The sequence below is a fragment of the Corvus hawaiiensis genome, chromosome 2 (genome assembly GCF_020740725.1).
Source record: "Corvus hawaiiensis isolate bCorHaw1 chromosome 2, bCorHaw1.pri.cur, whole genome shotgun sequence".
Classification (NCBI taxonomy): Eukaryota; Metazoa; Chordata; class Aves; order Passeriformes; family Corvidae; genus Corvus; species Corvus hawaiiensis.
The window spans coordinates 96,652,566-96,669,427 of NC_063214.1; the positions used below are offsets into that span (position 1 = coordinate 96,652,566).

Below are 16,862 nucleotides of genomic sequence, written 5' to 3' on the forward strand. Positions count from 1 at the left end.
TCCCAAAATGTGTCTCCCACACAAAAAGAAAATTATTTTATAATAAAAACCATGTTGAGAATTTGTTATTGAGAAGAAAGCTGTGAGCAAATGTCACAATCAGACATCAGTATCTCAAAACCCATCCTAAATTATTTTCAAATACATGAAGTAGCCCACAATTAGAACTCAGATCATGATTCCTAAACTGGCTGTATTAAAAGCTAACAGCAGAATTTCAGCTGATTCACATTCAAATTGTATCTCTTCCTACTCATCTGTGCTATAATGCAGGAATCTGCACATTTGGGGGTTGTTTTAAAACATTTTAAAACCAAATAATTAAGAGGCACATGTATATGCAATAACAGTAAGTGTGATGGCTTTTGTGATATTGATGAAGTAAACTACCACATGCATAAAAATGTTTTATTAATTTAAAAGATTACCGTTAACATAAGGAAGGTGAATGCAGTTATTCCTAGAATGAGGATTTCTTTATTCCCTTTGCTTTCTGTGTGCAACTTGCGGTAATACGGTCCTATGAGATAAGTCTTTATAACAAGACAGAGAAGAAAAACAGCAGCCAGAGAAAACAGAATTTGGCCAATCAGTATCAATATTCTCAGAATTTCCTTGAAAATGCTGGAAGAGAAGAACAAACAAAAAGTTTCTTTCAAGTGCTCTCATACTTCCCAACCAGTTCCCCGTAAATGAAAAGATCTAATTCCATAAATGTTCAAAACTGAGTAGCTACAGGAAGGTATTTAGATGCGTTAGCAAACAAGATTAAGACTAAATCTGCAGATTTAGTCCAGAAACCTCTTTTACAGCCTAGAATTTACTTCCACATTGACTCAGAAAGATTTTTGTTGACTGATCTCCAAGGTAAGACATCAGGCACAATAATACTATCACTTAGTCTTTGACAAAAACATGCTCAGACAGAATAAAGTAAATGAAGAAATTCATTCTTGTTTTTTTAAAATAACAAACTTTCCACTACAAATTTTAATTACCACACAGGAAAAAAGCAGCTATAGCAAAGAGATTATTTTCATACAACTACTTTTGTATGACTACTACAAGTTTCTACTTCATGACAAGTAGAATAAAGGAAATCCACCAGAGTGCCTATTTTCCATGGAACACACATTAACTGTAGTGCTCTCACATTCATATTGGTAATCTACATAGTAACTGCAAGGGATAAGGGGAAGATCCATACAATAATTTTTTTACCTGGAATATGTGCTCACTCCTGCTTGAATAAGTGTAGGCATGACAGCTATAAATAAACCAAGCTGCACATCCTGCATCACCAACATGCCAAGCAGTACGCTGCTGTAGTCAATGTCCCCTGTACACCAGCAAAGTGGTCATGGAAACAGTCATCAGAAACCATGAATGCTTGCAAATGCTCAGAAATCTAGAAAAGGCTCAATCCAATGGAAGCCCAGTATAGCTCTTAATGGGCTGAAGGTCATTCAAAGAAGTCTAGGGATTTTTTTTTTCCCCACTAGTAGGTATATTAAAATGTATCTATAAAGACATATTAAAATACAAACAAAATATTCATATGAAACTTCTGTTACACAGTAAAAACATAGACTTTGCTTAGCAGTTAAGCACTAGTTATGCATTTAGTGAAACTTCTCTACAGGCTTTATTCTGAAGACACATGTATGAGCCAGCATGTGTAAAACATACACTTTGAATTCTGGCATTAGAATGAATATTCTAGAGGGTGAGGAGTACTTTAACACAATTTGTATGAGGGAGATTTAAGTGGAAGAAAGCAGGATGTCAAAACTTTCAAAAGGAAACATTTAGAAGTATTTGAGAAGCTAGAAATACGGCTCTTGAAGGTACTTATTTGAAGAGCTGTTAGCTATGAAAGACCATCTGAACCGGTTTCTGTTTCCTGAAGAAGGATGTGAATTATTTAAATTAGCATTTCTGCCCTGATGACAGGTAGCAGTGGGCTAATCTGGTAACCTCTTAAAAAGTTCAAGGATTCCAGACCCTCAGTAAAGTCAGTTATTAATGGAGAGCACTAGTTGTACTACACTGTCTTTGCCCAAAGAGGACTGGCTATGTACAAATCAAGTACACTTCCTAGCAAGAATACGCACAACACTGGTCAGTGTTAAACAAGGATGACTGCTTGTAAACCAGGCTTAACAGTGTGTTTTGTTTTGCTCTTTTAACTAGCTTCTCTTATAATATTACAAAGTCAACTCATATCAAATTTTATTAGATACTATAGTAGTCCATATTTAAAGTCATATTTACCTTCTTTATCTCCTCGAACACTACCTGCAAGAAATCTGGACACCAGTGGTGTGCTCGACAAAGACAAGCAAGTGGAAATGAAGACACTCTGTGTTGGTCTAATTTGGAGCAAGTGCCCCCATAGTAAACCAAAGGCAATCATCAGAACTGTCATGTAGCAGGGTCCTTGCAAAGATATTTTCCATACCTTGGGAAGAAAACATGTTTTAATGACTTTCCGCATTGCTAAGTTACAATGTTTTTCACTGCAAGTAAGCAGTTCTTTACATATAGTCTTCATATATTTTGTAGCCATATTTTCCACTATTAAAATTCTAGCTGGTTTATAACTTTTTCTTTTTAAATTAAGACCAAAAGAAACTTGTAGTTTTTGTTGAATTCTGATGGCCACGTCATTTAATATTCCAGATTGTGTTAACATACTTGCTTGATCAGTTTATTAGCCAGTAGAGTATGTATTATCAGTTCAGTATGCAGGACTTAAAATTTCTGATTTCTTCATAACAGGAATGGCAAACATCACTGACACTCCATAACAGCAACTGCACATTACTGCATGTTAAAATAAGGCAGAGATGGATTGTCAAACTGTGAGAGATTTTTCTAGTAATCAAACTCTTTTACTACAATAAGGAGTAAACGTAGTTTTTTTTGAGACACTGAATAAATAATGCATTCTATTCTTCACAAAGTGCAGAAGCAAATGTCACATTTGTCTTTTCAAAAATGTACAAAGTTACACCACTGCGTTATAGGGAGTGTGTAAAAATCTAAAATATAACTAAAACCTGCAGTTTCAGTAATTAGCAATTAAATCCTTTAACGCAGAGATATTATACAAAAATACCTTTCTTAATCTTTCAGGAGAAAATTCCAGACCAACTAGAAAGAGAGTGAAGAATACACCAAACTCTCCTAATGTCTCCACCTGTACAATAGACTTAGAAAAAAAAAAAAAGAAAAAAAATCAGTGCACAGCAGTCTACTTAGAATACAAAATTATAAATACACTACAAAACAAATGGATTCTCATTATGCTTCACAGGTAGCTCACTTGCTGCTCATATGACATCAGAAGTTCCCATAGCACCTTTAGGGCGCAATTATTTTTCCCATCACCTGGCTGATATTAGGTGATAATTTGGTTGGAGAGTCCTGGTCACCCAACGTGCACATGTGCATTGATCTTCGTAAGTGCTGAGGAATACATCTGGTCCAGGTAGCTTGGCTGGCAAGCTGCAGATTGAGATGGAGATTGAACTCTCAGTGGGAGCCTGCAACAAGTGTCAGTGAAGTATCAGCCTTTGGGATAACCAAGGCCACGAAGGTGAATGCACACTGAGAGGCCAGAGACTTTCATCAATGGTCAGACGGGGAAGTTTCCTTAACAGTAAGCTTACTTGCTGGTTGAAAAAAAGTAAATTATGTTTTATACAGGTCCTATTAAATCCCCAAGGCTTGCATTCAGAATCTACTTCTCGCTAGTTATTTTCTTGGTCTATTGGTATAACCTTTCTGCTAGACTGCGGTTGCTGTCTTGCTCGCCATCCTACAGGCTCCACACATCCATCTCTCAGACCAGCACAACTACCAGCCTTTGTGCTTCAGACGGAAGGGTCCAACAGCAAGAAAAGTGGCTGTCTTCCTAATCACTACAGAAAAATGGGGATACTTCTGGCTGGAAACTGGTGTACCCTCAGGGTTCAGTTCTCAGGACAATTCTATCATATATATATTGGAGCAGTTGAATGCACCACTAGCAAGTTTGCTGGTGATACCAGACCGGGAGGTGGCTTTGACTCTTTCGAGGGACAAGATGCCTTGCAGAGGGATATAGATACACTCGAGCATTTAGGCAATGATTAATGGGAGGAAATTATTTAACAACGCAAAATGCTGGATTCTGATCCACCTGGGATGGGGTAATGCAGGCATAAGTATGGATCAGGAGAGGAGTGTCTGAAGAGCAGCCCTGCAGAAAGGGATCTGGGCATGCTGGTAGACAGCAGGCTCAGTGTGAGTCAGCAGAGAGCTCTGGCAGCCCAAAGGGCAAACCCCGCCCTGGGGTGCATCAAACAGAACATCACCAGTCACTCAAAATTATCCCACTGTATTCAGTGCTGGTGTGGCCTCACCTGGAACACTGGGTCCCAGCATTTGAGAAGGATGTGAAGGTCCTTGAATGCATCCAGAAGAGGACAAAGCTGGTGGAAGGGCTGGAAGGAATGTCCTGTGAGGAACAGCTAAGGACTCTGGGTTTGCCTAGCTTGGAAAAAAGCAGGATGAGGGGCAACCTCATCATTCTCCACAGCTTCCTGAGGAGGGGAAGTGAAGAGGGAGGTGCTGAGCTTTTCTCACTGGTATGCACCGACAGGATGCATGGGAATGGTTCAAAGCTGCCCCAGGAAAGGTTCAGACAGGACACTAGGAAGCATTTCTTTACTGGGAGGGTGGTCAAACCCTGGAACAGGCTTCTTAAAGAGCTGATTGATGCCCCAAGCCTGTCAGTGTTTAAGAGGCATTTGGACAATGCCCTTAACAATATGCTTTACCTTTTGGTTAGCCCAGAAGTGTTCAGGCAGGGAACATGAACAGTGAACACTATGACTGAAATACCCTATTCTATTTTAAAAACCTAGTATTTCTTTTCTATGTACTTACAGGGCAGAGTAGAAGAAAAGGTTTATCATCAATTACAGAAGTGGGGACAGAAACTATCTTTTCTGCCAGATTAGAATCTGCCGGCCTTCTCAGTTCCTTGGACATTCAACTTTTTTAGGAAATGCAGAAGAGATCAAGCACAAGAGACCCAGTCAATATGAGTATTATCCAGATGAATAATGTTTAATCACAGCTCCACAAGAAAAAGGCAACTCACTTAAACTGTCCTAAAGAAACTTTTCTATCTGTTCTGACCACATCATCTTCTGCAATGTAAGTCTCTGAAAATTTGTTGTTGGGTCTCTTTCTAATTGCCAAGCTTACAAACTTGATTCTCAGTCTAAGTGGTGAAACTTTCCAGACATTCTCCACCCAGAAATTATGTACAATGCAGAGGTTGAGATTATTTAATCTCTTCTAACATAAGATCAACAAAATCCTAGAATTTCTACTAATCCCTACTTACTTTTGAGCCCAATAGTCATTTCCAACAGAAGCCCATGTAAGAGCAGATGTTGCAAAGACAGTTCCAAGTGGTTTCACGGATATCAATGCAATAGACACGTGCAACTTAAGCAGACATTACCGTGCAGCCCTAACGTGTTCTGTTTTGCCTGCTGGCTAAACAATCTGTTAAAGCACACCAGAGCACTAATCAAAATATGTCCAGCCAACCACAGCTCAAGGTTTCACAGGAGCCAGTAATCAGGGTACACGTGACGGAGCTAAAAAGGTTCAAAAGACTTCAGGAATGTGGGCAGGGTACTGGGAAAGGAATAGGGGGACTAGGGTGGATGAAAGCACTACAGAGGTGCAAAATAACTCTCTAGAAAGCCAAGCTATGTTACTTGGGGAACTATTTGTTTTAAATGCTTCCTCCACTGTCAACACTGACTTTTTGCAAGGTTCTGTATATTTTATGTCATTTAAATAATTTAGCTGTAAATCGTGATGCTTTATGATTAAAGTCAAAAAGAAAGAAAGAAAGAAACAAAAAAACCTGACATAAAACTTCCACAACACACAACCTTCGGTTTTCACTTTCAACAGTTGTCATAATTTTACAGAAGAAAAAAAGATTGAAAACAAAATGATTCAAAGACATAAAATTTGAAGGCCTCCTCTTGCAAAGGTTCAGGTTTGGGGATATCTTTTTTTCAAAATACATTTGAGGTTGGCAACACCATATTCTTTTAAAACTGCTTTTGAAGACTTCAACAAATTAAATCAGTCAAGAAGTAACTTGCATGCTTACCTTGATACTATTTAGTCCTGAGGGTCCTAAGAGTACTCCACAGATGATATATCCAAACATGGTTGGCAATCCTATTGTTGTGCACAGCCAGCCACATGGCAAAGACAACATTCCTATTGTCACAATATCCTAAATACGTAAGATTTACAAAGGCGTTAGTATAAAGGACACACAAATTTGGGATGAAATTGAAGACTATTATCTTTCAAAAGATAAATAGCACTGTAAAATTAAATGTAGACTACTTCCTGTGAAAGGAAAACAAAACTTCTGTAAATTAACCTCAGTGCTGTTGCAGGTAGTAAGCATAGCAGTTTTTCAGATGAAGCAGATGAGGTACCGACCTTAAGTAACTGGGAGACTTTTAATCAACTCATAAACATTTTAAATATATTACAGAAAGCAGGCAATTTCCTGAGTGGAATGACACCTTGCATTAAAACAAGATGGTGAAACAGAACTGTTTTGGGGTTTTATAATTAAAACAAAAATCCCAATCCAGCTATTCTATATGAAGCACAAGTACAATCAAAACTCTACCACATCTATGTATTTTCCAGTCTCCCTTTTTTCATCACAAGGCACAACCAGATAAATTCTCTCTATTGACAACATGCAAGTGGCTTATTAAGCAGTAGCTTTAAAACTTTGCAGTCTGAGAGAAGGGACAGTGCCCCAAAGGTGAAACAAGATTAAGCTGAATAAAACCAGAGAGAATTCATGTGGCTTCATGATCAATCTTGTGAAGACAATCCTAAGAGCAGGGAACACATGGCCAAATCATCATCATAGATAGGGGAGTCATGAATGCTGGGATAACTTCAGAGAGACAAATGCTGAAACTATACTCACTCCAACCAAGTAGTACTGACATGCAAACTAGGGGGACTAAACCCAAAAGTGAAGGACAAGAATGTCTCTAAAATTATTACCTTTATGAAATGATGATCAGCACGAGGAATGGTTGAATCTCTGGGTTTAGTAAGGATATACTGATTGTTCTGGGAATCAATAAGCATACTAAGACCTAAGTCATCTTCTACTTCTCTTTTTGAAGCATTTCTTTTGGAGCTGGCTTCATCTTCTTCCACCCTTAAAACTGCTTCAAAGTTTACACCTCTAACCTTTAAGAAAAAGAAAACAAATAATCAAGGAAACAAAAAAAGGGGAGTCAATTAAGCATATAATAAAAAGGGAAAGACTATTAGCTGTGCTTGAAGTTTCTACAGAACTTGTTGACACAGACTAAAAATAGTGCAGGTTTCTTCTCTAAAAGTCTTTCAATCTCTTAATCAAAACGTGATGTCTTTAAAAGTAACATCTTATCACCTTGAACAAAACTACTTGGAGATTACAAAGTGATATTGAGTTCACGAAAATCTGAACTAAAGACTGCATTCCAGGTCAAGAAAAGGTCACTATCCTGTAAACTTGATGGAGAGATTATAAGAACTATTTCTATCTAGTTATTTTCACGATTTTCTTTCTCAAAACAGCAATTCTTGAACACAGGTTGTAGTGCAGATTTTTTTTCATTTTTACCTGCTACACTTCTCCATTTGGCTATATTTTAATAGAAGCTTGTGTATCTTTATCAGAATACGGATTACTGTATTAAAGCTCCTCTATTCTAAAATTCCACTGTTTTAGTTTAAAAGAATGTTCCCTGCAATGACGGAGAAATACGTAGTCCTCCAGGTTGCATTTCATGATTCCTTTTCTTTCATGGATGGAGCTACAAGCAGAAAAGCAAGGAGATGGCGGGCGTTCTGCCCGTTCCCAGGCGCCGGGGGAGAGCGCCCGCCCCGGCTCCCGACAGGGCCGCTCTCCCCCGGCGGAACAGGAGAGGGCGCTGCCGCCGGCCCGGCCCGGCCCCGCCCGCCGCGGGCGCTGCCAGGTGCGACTCCCGCGGGGCACACCCGCTCTCATCCGCCGCACACGAAATTAAAAAGCTGCTGTCGCTTTCTCTCGATTCGAGCACTACTACTACAAAAAAAACCCAAACAAACAAAACAACGCACGGCTTGGCTCTCTGCCATAGAGAAACTGGTCTTGCCTCCTCAGCAGAACTCAAGAGCTATGCTTACCTCGGGAGTCAACCTGGAAATCAACAAAAACCTCCCAAGAGCAGAAGCCAAAAAAACTGTAATCCATGTTTATGCAAACAGGGCCAATCTGTTTGAGGATGGCAAAATCGGACACAGAATAAACTGACACATTGCTGGCTCTAGAAACACACAGCCTTACCTGAAGGATACTGTCCCATCATGCAACATAAAACAAGGATCAGTGCAGGTAGGCCAAGGCACAAAAAGCAGAGGAAGGCAGATGTGAAGAAAGTAACACCACAAACACATTTCAGGTCTTTCCTTTGAACAATATATCTTTTCCCAGACCGTGAAAACCAACTGCAAGGATTCTTGCTCTCCCGTAACTTTCTCAAGAAAATGAAAAAGTGGATACAATGCCTAACACGGTAACTCCATATCCTGCCAAGTCCAACCATCACAGTCCCCAACACCACAGAGATGCCATATCTCTCATGGGCTGTATCAGTGAGATGGACTACACTTGTCTCTTGTTAAAGTGGCAGCTGCAGGGAGGACTTTCAAATCAAAACCACAGAAATCACTAGCAAAAAGGAACAATTACTCCTGTTTGCTCACTCTTTACCAATCACTAAAATCCTAACAGCTATATAAGACAAGAGAAACACACAGTGCAACAAAAAAACCAACTATAAATAAATGCACTCCAATGAAATGACTGAGTGTAAAGCATCACTTACAGATTTGTTGTCATCAAAGGCATGCTCTTCTATTTCCTCTTCCAATCTATCAGCTGCCTTCCTGACATCTTCCAGAATTTCATCAAGCATCGACAGGCTTTTGTTTTGGTGCTGCATGTTCTTAAGGGCTTCAACCTGGTGTTTTTCTGCTGCTAAGAGTTCAACATATTCCATTTCTTCCTGTTGAATTTTACAACACACAGATAAAGTGTTGGCCAGGCCTTTGAGCAGAAAAAACATTTGACATAAATATATGCTTCTTTTGACACTAAACATTTTAGCAGTGAATTGCAAAAGCAATATAGACTTCATGAAGATATTTAAAGATTGCTTTCTGTTGTGCCAATTTTCACCGGATAAGTGGGCATGAAAAACAACAACCAAACAAAATATCCACCAATTGCGTTTTCTAATCCTTTAAACAGTAGACTTGCCCCAAGGTTCTGATCCAGAAAATACGAGAAAGAATTTACTTTGAGAAACTCTAGGAAACATTTCAAAGCCAAAAAGGCTTAGAACTTCATGCTTTAGAAAGGAAGCACAATACCTTGAAAGCATAGCTATACTATCTACAATAAACAAACAAATTAGATGTGAAGCACAATGAATCTTAACTTTATAAGCCCTTTTATAAACATAGGAAGAAGTCTGTTTATGGTTTTCAAAAAATTACAGTAACTGTGGAAACAGGGGAAAAAAAAAAAAAGAGCTGGAAGAAAGATGAGCAGCCAATCACTCTAGCCAAGCTTCCTGTTCATGTTTCCCAAAAAGCACTTTTCCTATCAGAATTAAAACATACGACTTTTCCCCCTATTTCAGTTTGGGCCTCTTATCAACTTGCATTGACAGCTTCTGAAATTACTAGGTTTCAGAAGTAAAATGAGAAAATATGCTCATATGGTTTGATATGGTGTGAAAATATTTCACTAAGGTCCCTGATAAAGTTACGATGTTTCATTTCTCTTTGGATGTTTCAGATTCGAGAACTAAAAAGCTTAATTTACTGATCACTACTGGGCCTAACACTGTATCTTTTCCGTAGTTACCATGACAGTAACTAAACAGAATACTTTGTGTCTTGACAGAGAACAACTTGAGGCTTTTGGGGAAAAAAGACTTTCCTTTATATGCCTCCATTCTTTTAAAGATTGTTGAGAGAACAGCTATGAGTTAGGAAACATACACAAGGGCAGCACTCCTTCCTTTCAGTTAGATTCAGGATGCTGAGAATACTTGGATGAGAGACCCTTTTGCTGTTCTTTTAGAGAGCAAATATTATCAAAAAGGAAAAAACACAGGCAAAAAAATGCAAGCAATCTATAGGTCTGACTCAATTCCCAGAAAACACAAGTTTTTGTCTCCAGATGCCCTGCCCCTGCCACACCCAGTTAGAAATCAGAGAACATAGGTCTCCCATAGATTGTGTTTTATCTGCCTACCCTCCACAGATATCTTCAATAACCTGAGCTTATGAAATGGTCCTAAACACCTACGCTTAAATAACTGGAGTGTCTTCTCCTCCACACATTTGCAGATGGACATTTTTCCCCTTGGAACCTGCAAGAACATGCACTTAATTTAATCAATTCCTTGATGCCAAGACAAGAATATGTTCAGTACAACCAGTAACTGTAGCCGAACCCTTCTAAAATCCTGACAGTCGGAGGAATGCCTCTGACTGAGATGAAACCACAGTATTGGTGTCTGTTGGTGTTTAAAATTATCACAGTTACACCATCATGGTGAAAGTTACCCAGATCCCAAAATAACTGGAGCTGGGAAGAATGTAACTAGTAATGTGTTTGGCCCAATGTCAACTATTAGTTCTTATGCAATACATAAGTAGGAGACATAGTCACTCTCATACAGCCTCAAGGAAAAACATTTCCTATCTGTTGCTCTCTGCTAGCAGACATTGCTTGAAAGATGTAAGAAACAGCCCCCGTATGAGCTGCAGATTCCCTGCTAATGCAGCAACAACTTAGAACACAAGATGAAATTGATAATGATTAGATTCTTTCCCTTCAAAAATGGAAGAGGTTTTGGGTGCAAGGAGCCCATCTCAGTCCTTTCTGTCTGCCAAGACAAACAAGCTGAAGAGAGCTAGAGGCAAACTACATAAAAAATAATTCCCTAATTTCAAAGAAGTTAACTTTCCCTGAATAGCAAGGTAGAAAAGCTTTGAAAAAAATTAGAGTTTAGCTGCATGTTTCTTCAATTAATGGAGACAAAGGTTTTTGTAGTCTATTAAAGTGGCATCTGTTTCCACCAACAGACTAGTGTGACAGCCGTAGACTGGGACAATCACAGGGAATGGTGTCCATAAAAAGCACAAGTTAATTCAAACAACCTGCTACATGCTAAGCGGAAGTGCATCTCAGTACAAACACTGCTGTGCAATTCAGGCTGGGATTGGAGACACACGATCACCAGGTACATACCAAGCAATCCTTTAAGCAAAGTAATACAGATAAGGATTGTGCACTTAACAGGAACACCTACAAACACATGAGCAAAATGAAGTAAGATTAAGTAAGACTTTGGGGAAATGCTGATTCAGAATGCAGTGTTGCTGTTGCTCTCTACTGTTTAATCAGAGATGACAAAAGCACATTCAGAAGAGGTTGCATCTTGGCACTACTTGCAAGTTATTTTTTTCCACCCATGTCTGATTAGAAGGCATCCAAGAAATCAGAAGCTAATTAAAAAGTAGGTAAGATTTTGTTGGTTTTTCCTGAACTTCCAAACAGGATCCTGGAGCAAAAGAAGGCAGAAGCCATCTTCAGTGCTTCTTTCTTACTTCCCCCTGCCCTGCACCATGAATGATTCCACTACATCTTTTCACAGCAGCAGAACCAGCAATAAATGCATCAGACGTACAAATATACCCCAGCACTAATGACTTCCAAGCACTTCAGCTCAACAGAAATAAAATAATGGGAAGAGTCCAGCACCCTCTACAGTTATTTGTATTTTCGGTTCACTCACTGTTTAAAAATAGATGTTCTATGAGTATACCAACAAAATAATCATTACAGTTAAAATGAAACTGGGACAAAATTGGACTAATATGTGTCTTACAACATAAGAACAAGTCCAAAACAAATGTATCTCATGCAATTTTTATCTTTTTGGCATGCATTTTTCCATATCCTTTGCTTCCCTTTATACAACAATTACAAGGTAATAACCACAAATATTCTGTTTAAATAACCATGTGCACGGCATAAGAAGGAAGGTGCAAAAGATTGCTCACTCAAGTAAATATTTTGATAATACAAAAAAAGCCTGCACAATCCACTTCTGCAAAAGTCAGGTTTTCATAGCACACACTTCTAAAACACATCATTGTACACACAGGCCTCCTTCTAGGAGAAGCACCATTCTCAAGTTCAAGGATAAATTACTTTATTATTTTACAGTAACATTACCAAGAATTAGGTAAATGGGAAAGAAGGTTCTGGACTGCCTCACTGCTGCTACTTTACAAACTCCAAGAAAGAAAAAAGCTGGAAAATCAAGTAAAGCTTATGACAATTTCTATGACATTTCTATGCAGCAGAGGCTGCCACTGCCATAGAGTATCAATATACAAATCATATAAAGCAGTTCATTGGAATACACCTAGATCCAAATTACTCTCTATTCAAATTTGTTATAATTCAGTCTTCATTTCCACTGCACAGAACCACACCAGTCTGCCAAGTTTGCATCCTAATTTCTACTTCCACCAGCCTATCTTGGCACAATTCACTGGATACCTTTCCTGCACATAATTTCTTTCCATCTTCACCTGTCAAGATCTGCACATCTCTTAGCACAAATGCCCTTCAGAGACTCTAACAACTCAAATGCTAAATGCCAATTACATTTTTGTTCCTTCTCTTGGTCCCTTGTGCAGGGGCAGCCTCTTCTTTCGGAAGACAGAAAACAAAGAAAATTCTTAATATATTCCTCCAGTGGTTGAGGGGTAAAGCAAGGAAAAAACCAATTTAAATACCAAATAAATTAACTTACATTTTCTCTCAACGGGAGACTTCCAGTACATAGTCTGAACGCTACCTAGTGACAGATTGTGCTCAACCTAATGGGACATGGGAACTCAAATTTTCCATTAAGTACTTGTGTTCAACTGTTACTCATCTGTGTTTTTTCTTGGCAAAGTTATCTCAGCTGGCTCTTTCTTGGAAGCACTGCTTTTCAAACCTGCACTTCTTAGGTTAGGAGTGCAATACTGACTTTAAAAATCCAGTCATCTACTGATTTGCATGTCCATTTTACCCATATCTATACAAACACGGAAGTGAGAGGCAGCAAGTCATTCTGTTTTAACTGTGGACTTTGGTTTAGCAATTCTCATTTAAAATGGAAAAACCAGTCAGTATTTCACGATGTGATGGCATTATTTCCACTCAGCTAGTCCCACTAGCTTGGCTAGTGCAACTGTGCTATGTGCACGGATTCCCTGTTCATATTCCTTTCCCTTTAACATAGTATTTGCCATAGGTCTTACGACTATGCTTAGCTTTGAGATAAGAAGTATTGACTGCTAATAAGTTTTAAGAATTACTTGTAAATTTACTAATGAGAACAAATACTTCATTCAAAATCCATTTTCAACAGTAAACATTGCAAGTTTTATGTAGATACCTTTTTATTAAAACAGACTGAAACTGTACCATAATAAAATTAAAATCACAAGTAGAATATGAATATTCTAGTAACAAACATGGGGAAACCAACCTTAATTGCAGCTTCTCTCAAGGCCTCCAGTCTCTGTCTACTGCTCTCTTTCATATTTACAACATCTTTGTAATCACCCTGTAGAGCTCTCTGGAGGCCATGGATTGCCTGAAAGACTGAGTTTTCACTTTCATTTAGCTCTTTTTGGAAAATTTCGAAGGTGTGCACCTGAAAAAGTTTCTCTTCATCAGACAGTCCTGCATCCCTCTCAACTGCTCTTATGGCATTTTTTAGTTTGTTGAGAACGACGTTCTTTTGGCGAAGAAGACCAGACAGTTTTCTGCAGCTCTCCAACACCCACTGCTTCCTCTGAGTGATAACAGCTCCTTTCCCACGGTGCAGCTTTATTGCATGCTTCACTACATCTTCACGTTCTGCAGGGTTTGCTAACGGGCCACAAGGCAGTGAAACCAATGTCCACAGGGAAATCAATCCAGTCGCCTTCATTCTTCACTTTATATTGCTCTTGGGAGAAACTGGTAATCCACAGCTGCTCAAAGCTTTCTGCTACATGGTTTCTGCATCTCCAGTATGCACACTAGGCTGCAAGACAGAACCAACCAGCTATCAAACGTGGTAATGTTGGGCCATTAGATCAAACTAACGTAGAAAATAAATCCAAGACAGCCTCCTGCACAACTATCTTTAACAGAACACATATGGTCTTCTTCACTCAACATTTACGAAAACCAAGAAACAGTCCAAGGTTATTGATAGATTTTTGTTTTCCCCTTGACTGTTTCCTAGATAACACCTTGTTTTAAAGCAGAGACTGGTAAGCTTAGTCACTTCACATGGTACTCATCTGCACTTCTTCCATGAAAGAAAAGCCTTTAAAAATATCAGGCCATGATGTCATAGGCTGCATTTCAACCTAGCACTAGAACTCATTATTCTTAGCTATCAGTAAACCTTCTGTCTCTTCTCAAACCTATCCTAAAACTTTGTATCATAATCATTTGTTATTTATAAAGTCTCAGAAGCATTAACAAACTCAACTACACACATTCAACAAAACATAATGAAAAAAAAAAAGCTTAACTGAATCAGATTACATTATAAATCATAATTGTGGAAGAAAGAACAGCAAACCTTCCTGGACTTCTGGGTACTACTAGTTTGGATCAAAGACCTCCTTCTCCTGAAAGGCTGCAGGGCCTTGAGGTACTTTACTTCAAAACTTATTAGGGATCTTCAAGATTTTGAAGTAAATTATAAAAACACTAAATCAATTCATTCTTAAGTTCATTTCCCAACAACTACTTGAAGATCCATATTAAGACTGCTGTATTTAATTTTAACACCAAGCAGGATAGAAGTAAAAAACTAATTTCCTTCCCTCAGAACCTAGAGCAAAATACTGATGTTATTGTAAAATAACAAAGTTACATTTTCTTTTAAAAAAATCCAAACAAACACAAAACCCCTCAAAAAAACCCACACACCACAAAGCTACACATAACAATATATAAAACTCTGTACGTGGCATTCTAAAAACACACATCATACGCAACATGTTAATAGATCACCAACATAGCAGGTATTTCCCTAAAAATTTATTTATAGTCTTGATCATTGGGCCAGCAGCCTTAATCAAGAACCAACACATGGACACAGTCATCTGGAAGCAGTCTGCCTAACAGAGAATCTTCTTTTCCCACAATGCAGTAGCAGTCACACTCCCAGGTATCCAATTGGGCCAGCGATCGTCAATACATGGAATGAGCCCTGAGCAACCTGGTCTAGTGGAAGATGTCCCTGCCCATGGCAGAGGGGTTGGAGCCAGAGGGTCTTTGAAGCTCCTTCCAGCCCAGGCCATTCTATGATTCGATGGGAAGGGAACACGGCAAGCACAGTCATGCACTACCTTAATTCTACAAATGCCCTCCCATGTCTGTTTCAGAGAGAAATGAAAAAATCTGTCTTTGGGTTGGTTTACTTCTTTTTTCAATGCATGAAATGCAGGCCAAAGTATTTAGTTACTAATAGCTGACTGTGGGCTAGGGTTTAACAACACAAAGAGCTAAAGCATTTAAAATTAGGAACTGAAAGGGCAACCAAAGTAGCAAATGCAAATCGCATCAGTCTAATGTCAATAAAATAACAAAGTACAAACATTTCGGAACTTTGATAAAGCTGTGGGGCTTACTATTTTTAAGAAATCAGGAAAATAACAATCCCCACCAACTGGCAAAGTTCTAGAGTGAAATTTAAGGAAGTATTTCTTCATATATACAAACTAATACTCTTCCTGTTTAGTAGGCTTGGGGCAGAGATTTTTCTAAATATGTATTACAACCTATTTCTGCAAGAAAGAGGGAGAAGAAAAAACCCAGTGTATATCCAAGGAGAGTAGAAGACTCTACTGCCTGTCTTATGTGGTACATCAAACCACATAACAAAATTTTGAGCAGAGATTTATACCAGCAAAGTTCACTCACTGCTGCGCAGCACAAACTTAGCACTGTGGTTCAGACGTGGGACATTTTTGTTTCAGTGCTTTTTACTCAGCTAGCAAAAACTGTTTAGAGGAGTGACACCTGGGGCAGTGCTCAAAAGCTCTTAAGGGAATAAAGACCTCACATACCGAAATAAATGATGTGATGCTGAGCGAAAAAAAAAAAAAAAAAGGCAAAAAAACTAACACTCCTCTCCATTCATCACCAGTAAGTATCAAACCAGAGGGAACTACTGTCGTTTGGAGCCCTTATTTAAGCAGCGTTTGCTTCCTGCTGGATTACAGCTCATCTTCCCCCTTTTTGCTTCCTGAACACGACACTGTAGCACCAGATTTCATCAAGCTGATAATACTGGGCCCTGCCTCTGGACCCTCTTGCGGGTCCTTCCACATCTGTCGGTTCGCCTCCACTCGCCCCCTTTACCAATCCCAGCTCCGCCCCAGGAGCCGCAGAGCAGCCGGGGCCGTGCCCGCCCGGCACCTCCGCCCCGGCGCGGTCCCACCTGAGCGCGATGGCAGCTCCCGGCGCCGGTCCCTGAGAAAGGCCGGGCGGACAGCGGGGTACAAGGGGAGAACAGAAGGAGACAAGTGAGCGCGGCGGCGACCGGCCCGGCTCCCTCTCCCTCACGGCGGCGGAAGGATGGGGGAAAAGAGGCGGCCACCCCGCCCGGCGCTCTCGGCAG

General features: G+C 39.4%; 1 protein-coding gene across 4 annotated transcripts in view; it reads right to left on the reverse strand.

The window, feature by feature from the left end:
• The window catches only part of TMCO3 (transmembrane and coiled-coil domains 3), a 33,986-nt gene that overhangs the window by 16,502 nt on the left and 622 nt on the right, over positions 1-16,862 (reverse strand). For 3 of the 4 annotated variants that reach the window (XM_048327441.1, XM_048327461.1, XM_048327472.1), the window contains exons 2-8: positions 8,979-9,158; positions 7,123-7,314; positions 6,191-6,319; positions 3,122-3,214; positions 2,275-2,461; positions 1,222-1,339; positions 429-624 (exon numbers count right to left, since the gene is read on the reverse strand). In XM_048327441.1, the coding sequence (XP_048183398.1) occupies positions 429-624; positions 1,222-1,339; positions 2,275-2,461; positions 3,122-3,214; positions 6,191-6,319; positions 7,123-7,314; positions 8,979-9,158 (1,095 nt within the window). Of the gene's footprint in view, positions 1-428; positions 625-1,221; positions 1,340-2,274; positions 2,462-3,121; positions 3,215-6,190; positions 6,320-7,122; positions 7,315-8,978; positions 9,159-13,721; positions 14,265-16,682; positions 16,819-16,862 lie in introns of those variants that run through there. The other variant, XM_048327451.1, reaches the window with a different exon arrangement.